Source organism: Limulus polyphemus, unplaced genomic scaffold (genome assembly GCF_000517525.1).
Source record: "Limulus polyphemus unplaced genomic scaffold, Limulus_polyphemus-2.1.2 Scaffold454, whole genome shotgun sequence".
Taxonomy (NCBI): domain Eukaryota; kingdom Metazoa; phylum Arthropoda; class Merostomata; order Xiphosura; family Limulidae; genus Limulus; species Limulus polyphemus.
Genome location: NW_013666064.1, coordinates 456,155 through 466,767, shown reverse-complemented (window position 1 = coordinate 466,767; position 10,613 = coordinate 456,155). Strand labels below are relative to the sequence as shown.

General features: G+C 32.5%; 1 protein-coding gene across 2 annotated transcripts in view; it reads right to left on the bottom strand.

Moving 5' to 3' along the window:
- The window catches only part of LOC106458380 (glycine receptor subunit alpha-2-like), a 49,053-nt gene continuing 38,440 nt past the window's right edge, over positions 1 to 10,613 (bottom strand). Inside the window, exon 9 of one of the 2 annotated variants that reach the window (XM_022384575.1) lies at positions 1 to 3,908. In XM_022384575.1, coding sequence (XP_022240283.1) covers positions 3,675 to 3,908 — 234 coding nt within the window. In that variant the 3' untranslated portion in view covers positions 1 to 3,674. The remainder of the gene's footprint in view (positions 3,909 to 10,613) is intronic. The other variant, XM_022384576.1, reaches the window with a different exon arrangement.

The window sequence follows — 10,613 nt, the reverse complement described above, 5'->3', positions numbered from 1 at the left end:
ACATATGCTTAACATAATAGCAACAATTTCACAACGAGCAAAATGTGAAGTAAAAAATGCAAAAACAGAACAAATTATCATTACCTTTTAACAAGTAAATTATTAAAAAAATCATGGATACATTTTATGTGATATGTAATAAGTTACACATATGTAAGATATTCACACATCCCGTTTTTAAAATACTTGATTAAGAATCACCATCAATGTGAAAAAAGCCCATTAAATGCAAAATTTGATTACAGTATTTATTATTTCTGCAAGGTATCACTTCCATAAACGCTATTTACAATTACGCGTTTTTTTAATTTGTTTGTAGTAAGTAGTTTCACCAACTTTTGTTAATTACTTTTTTATTACTTCACTCGAATTACCACCGTTTACATAATTAATTCACTAACTCCTGTTAATTACATTTTCATTACTTCACTCGAATTACCACCGTTTACATCATTAATTCACTAACTCTTGTTAATTACATTTTCATTACTTCACTCGGACGACCGCCATTTTCATCATTAATTCACCAATATTTGTAAATAACTTTTACATTACCTTACTATGACTACCGCCATTTTCATCGTTAACCTGATAAATGGTATTAGGAGATCTTAGACATAAATAGGCATAAAGCTCATAGAAGAAATTTCTTTTGTAAATTGAAGCTTCAACTAGAAACCTACTAAATACTGGTTTATTCATTCAATGCACGTTAACACCGTATTGCAACATTTATTCATAAATATCATTATGATATATTACGACACATATTGGTGTATTTTTCGTGATATGACAATTGCTAATAACTAAAATTATTTCAAATCACAGAGCATATCAACTAAAAAGGAACATCTTCACGTTTGCAAAATACCTTTATCATCTATTACTGACTTTATAAAGTCATTTTACTTCAAAAAGTTTAAGTTTACCTGTTCGATAAATAAATAAGATGATTGTTTAGAAAAAAACGACACAAACAATAGCTTATTAAAATACATGGTTGAAAGACAAAAACAAAGTATTCAGTGCCTTGCAACATATGCAAGTTAACAGGCTATTGCACTAAGATAATTGGTAATTTTCCAACATTTACTGTATACAGATGTTCGTATTGAAACTTAGCATAGCAAAATGTTACATCTTTACTATTAATCAAGGCGACATTCGCTGTCGACATAGAATGCTCGAAATGCTTCTTGAAAGAAGAAGGCTTACTATGTTAAATGATTTTCAGAATAATAATTTAAGTGTGTCAGCTAAAGAATCCATAATCAGTGAGTGATTCATATCAATGTTGGTAGTGAGAGTCATCATGTTTATCCAGATACTCAGTCGATTAGCAAGAACACTCTGAAAGTAAGTTTTGTATTTGTGAGTTAGGCATACTATTAGTTCCGGAGTTTCAGTTGAAACATTGTTAGTGAACTTAGGCCTACAACTCGTGTCAAAGTGGAAGTAGTCTGTAGCAAATGTTATAGAATAAATTAATTAATTTGTTATCGTTACGTGGAGTGGATTTGGCATTATATTTACCAAATAATCCAAAATAACCCGCTCAACAACAGAATACGTTACGACAATACAAATGACAGAAACCGTATATCATTATTATTAAATGAAATCATTCGAATGTCTTATATTCTTTATCTTTTAAAGAAGAAACATTAATATTACTTTTAAGGAATCTCACATGACATAAAAACTGAAAAACGGTAATTACGTTGTATGTTAAAGCGTGATTAACTTTAGTGTCATATTTTAATAATACTTTCAACGTCAGTTCATTCATCATTAAAATAAATAAAAGTAGACCACTAATTTGTAAGACAACAGTCAATATTTGCTCAATACCTAGATTCATCAGAACACCGAGCTCTTAAAGTTCTGTAACTGTTTCTTGTAATTTCTGTAATTGTTATTTGAAATTTATTACTTTAGGTATTTCGAAAATAGAAATAATCTTCCTGTTACATCATAGTTGCTTTAAATATGGCTACATAAATTTTACTTTAGAGTCAAAAGATCGTATGAGCAGCCTTAAATTGCATTCTAAGAGTAAACCGCTCTCAATGTATAACAAAGAAAGGGAGAACAAGAAAAGTCAGGAGAGAAACTTGGAATATTAAAAAATGCCATAATGAAAACAGGTATTAAAAAATCAGATATCAAACGTCTAGCATCGGCAAACAGAAACTTCCAACTGATACTTGTGCATGCGTATCACGGTCATCCTGCTTTTGGTTTCTGTAGTATTACAGAACAATATATTAAAAAGCTGCGATGTTATGTAAACCCTAGATTATAGTGTATACGGCAGTTGCTTAGTAAACATAAACATATCTCTTTAAATTGAATTTGAGGTGAGAAAAGACGTGTTAACTTTAGTTTTTTTTTTCTCTTACATTTGTAAGCAGTTGCTAGTGAAATCCAAACATATGGTTGTGATATCTATAGATATTTCTGTTTCATCAATATTTATCTTACTTTGAAGTTTTTTATGGTTTATTTTTATAAATAAAACTAATATCAAATATACATTCTAAGATTGATTCAGTAATTTACTAATTTAAATGATGAAAGGTTTCCTAATTTTTTATTGAAGCCCATTGAACCACTATCACAAGTCCTTTTCACATTTTCATATCATGAGAAGTACTTCTTTGTCTAAAGAGGCTAACGAAAAACAAAAAAGAATGTTTCTCCAACTCCAATAACAACTCTTGACAGTCAAGATCGTATTTTACTGTAGTAATGTACGAGTTCTGCTGAGAGTTGTATTATACAATATAAACCATTGTTTAACCAAAACTGTTTGTCTGTCCCTTATAACTGTCAAACCGCTGGACCGATTGTCACCAAACCTGACATGTTCTCTTAGAGACTTCAGGTTGTGACATAGGGTGATCGGCTTTTGTACCTAAACCTCCTATATCACTCTCGTGAGTTCTATGTCTTCACTGTTCGTTGAAAGGGTGCGTCAGCAAGTATTAAGTAGTGGTAGTCGTACTGACTTAATTAAACACATTTGGATTAAATGAAGTTTATGATAGTGTCTTTAACCCAATTTAAAAATTATTGAATACTGACGAGTATCGTATTCTCATATCAGTGAAACTTAAGCCTATAAAATATCGATTAAATTTTTGTGAAATAACTAGAACGTGGGATTGTAAATAATACATGTCCTTTTTATGAAAATCTCTGAAATTATAATTTATACCAAAATATACTCGTGATCTCAAAGAACCCGATCATATAATTTTTATTGAGATGGTGAGCGTCTAATAAAACCTTTAATGAGCGATACGAAGAATATTGGAAAAGTAAACTGAATGAAGAAGGTATTGTTATTTGATTACAAGGGTAACTTGATAAAAAAAAATAAGTTAAAATTACACTGACTGAGCCTTTTAAGGTCTTCAATCATACAAAACTCACCATAAAAATGATTAATTAAAATATCTAAAAAATACATCTAGCTCAAAAAGTTGCTCTTGGTGCACGAACCACATTGACCATAAAAGTGTTAAAAAGTGCTAAAATCAGTAATAAGGCTCTTGTTGAGCAGCTTCCAGCATAAAAAGAAGTCAAATTTCGTGTGTTTTTGCTATATGTTTTCAAAATAATCGTCATTCAACGTCATCTAAAAGGAAGAATTAATTTCGAGTTTTTTTCTATAGCATTCGTGTGAGAAGGATTGGCCAATAAAAAGTATTAAAGACGAAAAAAGCAATTGGGAAAAGAACACGTGATACATGGTCAATTTTGATCACCCAATCCAGTGACCATGAAGGTGGTTTAAACCAGTGGTGAGACACAGCTCCAATGTTCCAAGCAAGCTTTGGCGTCAAGGGAGGTGTAGATAAATTCATCTCAGAGCCATTTTCCACATCTGTAGACAGGGTCATCTGATTGGACAAAACCAAAATAAAAAACTGATTGAAAGTAAAGGTGCAGCTGTTATAAATAGCAGCTAATAAATAACTAATAAAACAAATTAGAGTACAAAACTATAAACTTCAATGGCAGTAGTCATTGTGAAAACCTGGATTTAAAAGATTAATATAATATTTTATATTTGGTTGAACACTCTTTTTGACAATACCTGTATTTTTAGCTAATATTGTAACTTTAAAAACTACATTCCTTTTAACGCGTACAACTGAAATAGAAAGGATCTATTATTGTATGGTCTTGAGATTTCGCTTCATCCCTTATATCACAACAAAAAGTTTCTTGACAAAAATAGAAAATTACAACATCTATCCCTATCACTCTATTTCATAAGTACTATTTATGACAGTGGTGATGTCACTGAGTTAACAACTTACATTTTTTAACTAGTTTAACAAATAATTGCAACAAAATATTTGAGTGAACAAGAAATTAAAACATGTTTCATTCGAATATTAGTTATATAATCTATATCGCAGTACTTTAATTTGTAAGAGTCTTTCCTGTCTTGAGTTTTAAGCCAAACGGCGCTTCGAATGAAGTACTGAGGCTTTCTTCAGGTTACTGTTGTTAAAAATGGAAAAATAGCAGTGTTTAAGAGTTGATTCAGGGCGTTTACAACGTGTTTCATATCTTTTATAGTGTGCAGGTAAGTGGAACGATGGACAATGGTACAAATAAAATGTCAAATCAGTTACTTATGGTAGTGGCAAGGACGCTCATTGTATTACTGCAAGATAACACAAGCGATAGAATGAAAAAACAAACATTGTAGATTAAACAAATATGTACTATGGTAAAAAGATAACTAGAAGTGAGCTTATGAAACAAGGGAAGACCAACAAGTCGACAGATCTCGGTTCCGCTGAAAGCATGTTTCAAGGTGAGTAGAGTATAATATAAAATTTAGAGGAAAAACTGGTCTTTACAAAAAGCATTTACTTGAACAGGTCCGTGAGGACAGAAATGAATTCAGGAGATGAATAGTTTAGTATAAGGACAAGTAAATCCACCTTCACACAGTTACAGGGTATTGAAGGAGAAACAAAAACGCGGCGTACCAGAAGAAAAAAGAATGATCAATGAGGGAAAAAACTTCGGGTTTTCACCTGGACAGATATTTAAGATTTCCAATGAGGGACAGAAAGAGCAAAAGTCTAGGTTAGAGGTGTTAAATAAGCTCATTTTTGAGTGTAGAATAATCTAACATGGCTTATGACATTTGGAAAGAATTGTTTCAGTTTTGTTGAGAGGTGTATTCGTTTGAATGTGTAAAAAAAGACCGGCTGACATGGACCTGTTTGAGTACAGTTGTACAGAGTGATATAGAAAAGGTAACAAAAGTGATGAAGAAGTTAAATGTTGATTTTTTTTAGTAAGATGATTTATCTGAAGAACACATGTCATGTATGAAACGGATGACAGAGATTTTGACACATTTCGTAACACTAGGATTAATAGGTCACTGGAATGGTTTTTATACTTAATGAAAGACTCACTGGTAACTCCAGGATGTAGTATCTTTTAAGCTTGGGGGGTGTTTGTTGAAATTATCATTATTTTTAATTTTCCTTGTCTAATCGGTCACCACCATAAGCCTGCCTGTAGGTGGGATTCATTTAAGGTTGAAATAATTTCTTGAACAGCGATGGAATAGTGCGAGGAATAAAACTGGAACCATATTCTTGACTGACAGAAGGATGGCAGCTAATGATAAATTTGTACATAGCTTTCCATAATTAAATCATGATATCAAAGTCAAAAAAGGCTACTTAGTCGAATATGCATTCAAGTATTAGATTTTCGGGGGATTAAGATTCCACTCAAGCTTCGCATAGACAATGATTTCCGTGATTAGCTTGATTACCAAAATAGTATGGTCGATGATTAAGGAAGATATTGCTCTGTGTTGAAGTGTAAATGTTTAATGTTATAAGCCCTAAGATATACCGACCTTAAGCCACTGACGGGATCAGGGGGTAGCTCTCCCGTTCTTATTTGTAAATATTATAATGTATTTTCTCATCAAGTGGATATCCTCGCTGTTAATGATATAAAGTTCTGCAACGGACTGTTAAAACTGTGTTAATATTGATAGGAAGACCGTGAAAAGAAAACTATTGACAGTATTAAAAAATAGAGAAATGAAAAAAAAATTGCAGGATAATCTTGAAAAGTGATGCGAAATGAAGCTAAAAAACTAAGGTAAAACCTTTATCAGATTTAAAAATAAAATTGAAAAAGTTAGTTAGAAGTTAAGCAGATAGAAGTACGTCGAGTTAAAAAGGAAAACTGTGATTTATGAAACGGTTAATGGAAACTTTAAATAAACCCGAAAAAATATAGGCAAAAACCAATCAAGAGGATTGAAAGGTCTATATGAAAATTCTGAACAGAAATTGAGCATCTTCCCCGTTTTCTTTATCTGAAAATTAACCCGTTGCTGTTGTGTTGCATAAGTAATTTTAGTACCATAAATATCGTGTGTTGTTAAGTAAGCCTGTAGTTTGCTTTTTGTTTTATACATGTCCGAGTCGTTCTGAGTGAGAAGCCCAAACGTTGCTGACCTCCAGACATTTTCTGTGATTAAGAGTTGGTTAATGCATCTAGATGTAATAATTATTGTTATTATTTATTGGTTCTTAGTTGCTACTCTTCACTGGTGTTTAGGATTTGGTAGTGATCCCAGTTAATTATTTAGTTAACCTGGCAGTCGCTAATATAGTGGAATATTTGTTCTGTTTTAGCGTTCTTTCTAAAGTTCCAGATTTTTCTTTGTTGACCGCCACAAAAACAAAGATCTTTGTCGATAACTTTTTTTTTTGGTTCTTATTTGATTAGTTTATTTCTAGTGCTTTTGTTTTTCAGGTTTGAGAGAAAGTTGGATATCGAACTTGGGATTGATTCTTCGACATTTGTATTTTAATTTTTCGAAGAAATGAAATGCGATCTCGGATAATTCTATGTTTTCATCGGGACTACTAAAACACGCCGTGATATGTATTATATATATGATACACCCAGATAGTGTACAACTAAAAATGATCTTAAAAGGGCCTCATAATGGAATCATAAGCGCTGCCCACACCAAAAAGCCAAATGCAAGAGAATTCAAAAATAATTCTAGTCCTCCAATCGGTATATGATATCGTTTTTATAGCAGTGGTTGGTAAACCTAGTTTTTAATCAGATGTTTTAAAGCAGATTCATTAGATTGTATGTTATAAAGATCAGCTACATACGTCTTTCAGCAAGCTTGTTAAATTATTCACCATACATACACTAGTAGTTGGTTGATTGGTTGGTTTTCTTGAGCTATACCTATCACAATATTGAAACCCGATTTTTAGCGTCGTAAGTCTGCAGACGTACCAATAAGCCACTGGGGGCACACACTAGTAATAGTATATAATTTATATAAGTATCCTACAATTTTCAAAACCAATGATTTGATTGTGATTTCTGAAAGGTTTTTTTTTTCAAATTTTGCAAATGGTACCACGTGATGAATAAATGTCATAGCTATATATTTCAAGAAATTTTACAACTGCATTGTGAATATATCATATTTACGGTATTTTAAAAATAATTATTGAAACCAAAATGTTTCTTATCATAATTAAATACAATACATATAACAATTTGAAAAGAATTATTCTAACTGTTCGATGTTCCTAAATAATAAAACAACATTGGTGTGCGACAAATATCAACAAATCTAAATAATACGCTTTTATAGCTTTCTTTGTTTTAGAAGTTAATTTCAAAAATTTATAATGTTTGAAGAGATTGAAAAGCGATGGATTTTAATATACATTGCATGTAACAATGTCGTCAAATATTTAAAAGGTATTGAGAAAATGTGGAGTAATATACTGCCCTCTAAAAAATTAAGACTATATCCAATCATACACAAATAAAATACAATTCCACAACTTAACATATAATTCAAGTATTAGATTACTTTACACGTATCTTAGTTCTTAGTCCATTCTGTGTCTTCTGACACACTGAGCTGTCCATTGACAATACTTTCTTCCATCGAGCGCCATCTTTTCCATTTCTTCCCATGTGATAGTTCTTTCGCTGATGTCTTTCTTGATACATTTTTTTTCCACGTGAGCTGTGGTCGTCCTCTCTTTCTACTTCCATCTTCAACCTTCCAATCCATCATTTACTTCACAGTTATCCTTCCATGATAATTTCAATATTCGACGCAGGCCTTCCATATTGAATGCATTTAACCTTTTTCGTCTTTTCTGTACGTCTACCATGTTTCGTAACCATACAGCAGGACAGGCACGCCAAGACAATTATAGAATCTTACTCTCATTTTGATGTTCATATTTCTATTGTTGAGCAGTATTCTGAGTCTTCCAAATGCGGCATAAGCATTCTGGTGATCACTTCTTTACGGCTATCTTCATCTCTGTATATTTTGCTTCCAAGGTAAGTAAAACTTATAATTTGCTCTATGGTCTCTCCATCTTATATCAGGCTTTCCACCTTTACACTTATATTTTCTACATTATACTTATGGTCTATGTGTAAGTTTACGTAAATTATTACATTGTTGAAGTTGCTGCGGAGTTTAAACCAACATCAATACAGTTGCAATATTATAAATGGTCTTATCGGTAACTGTTTAAAATTCTTTTGTTACAGAAACACTGAGCTCAATAGCTAAGCTTTATCCTACTTGTCCCCCAGTGGCGCAACGGTATGTCTGCGGACTTATAACGCTAGAAACCGGGTTTCGATACCCGTAGGGGGCAGAGCACAGATAACCCTTCTGTAGCTTTGTGCATAATCAAAAACAAACAAACAATTATCCTACTCAATACAGTTGCAATATTATAAATGGTCTTATCGGTAAATGTTTAAAATTCTTTTGTTACAGGAACACTGAGCTCAATAGCTAAACTCTATCCTACTCAATCGAATAAATACATCAGTTTCCGCGTACTCCTCTTTTTTTATTAATAAGTTATTTTCTTTACGATAACAACATACCAGTGGCTGCTCGTCAGAGGAGGAAAGAGAGAATATGCCTTCTCAAAGATGTTGAAAATATAAGTATTAATATTGTTCATATTAGTACTTATATTTTCTTTGTTTTGGGCGTAAAGTTATTGAAAAGTTGCATAGTTTTTTTCAGCAAAACGCTCAACAATCTTCATCGAGGTGATATCTCGCGGCATGAAACACAGAAAAGTTTTGTCTCTCAGCTCTTTCATTATCTGTACAATTTCTCTGTATTGCTACGGAAACAACTAAGAGGAACTGGAACTTCTTGGCGACTTTAATAAAAAAAATTGAGGCCGGTCGCTGAGTTAATGTAGCTAATCAGAATCTAGGTTTTAAAAATAACCAAGAAAATAATTTAAAGGAAGTTTGCACACAAAGATACGGAGATCAAGGGCTGGTACAAATTTAGTGGTTCTGTAATCATTCGGTGATTTAAGGATACAAGCGATTAAGAGTGAGTTTCATTAAATGATGTGTAGTAACATGGTAAAAAATGCGACGATTTTTTCTTGATATTAAGGTTATTTCGTTGTTTTGTTGTTCGGAAAATAATTAGGCCTTGTCTGGCACGACGACGTTACCAACGTGTTTGCAGCTGTGAAAGGTGGACAACTCGAAATTAGGAATTCACGTATAAATAAATCGAGACACCTGTTCTCTATTTTTGAGGGTGTAGTTAAAATATCACCTGGCTCTCCTCAATATTCACTGCCAGCCGCCATTGCAGCGCACACCATTCTTGCGGACACCTTAACTAACACTTGTAATTAAACCCGGAGGTTCTTTCAGATGCAAGATGTTGATAATAATTTACTCTCAGTATCTTCTCACTTTATATTTTGCTCTTGTAGATAAGATGTATAATACATAAAAGTACAACAACAAAGATGGCGCTTTTTAAGAATTCTTTCACAGAATATGTATAGAGGTGAGTAATATCGAATGACATAAGATCTTTCCCCAAACATTCATTAATGAAATTTTTCCGTTCCGATTGGCTTCTTCTTTTCTATAGTAGTGGGCAGGCTTTGTGTAACAGACTTCTGAGTTTTCCCACGACGATTGTTATATAAATATATAATGCATGAAAGTTATAGTAACATAGATGAACAACGAAAGCTCTTCTTTTTATGTGTTCTAGGAATTTGTTTGCAGAATTAAAACTACTCCTCAATCGAAAATTCGTTGATTCTTACAAACATTAGATTATGTTTTGTTTAGTAGCGTGACACAAGTGAACAAACACAACCTACTTTTATTAACTGGCGTATGGCCTATCAAAAATGATAGGGCAAGTATTACCACCCCAATCCCATAGTATACCCTAACCTCACATTTAATAGCTAACTGAAATAAATAAGTTCTGCGAAATGAAGCTTGACCAACAAAGTGGCAGAAAAGTGCAGTCGAGGCAAGCAGACATGGGTAAATTATTTTGTGAGCCAATCAAAATTAAGATCATTCATAAAATAAATTCGTGGCATATTCATAGAACGATTATTGGTAAAAATCAGTTAGATTAACAACTTTTAATATATAGAAATGCTAGTGCGTTTTGGTAATACTACGTTCCAACGATGGTTTGTTTGTTTTTAATTATGCACAAAGCTACACAAGGGCTATCTGTGCTC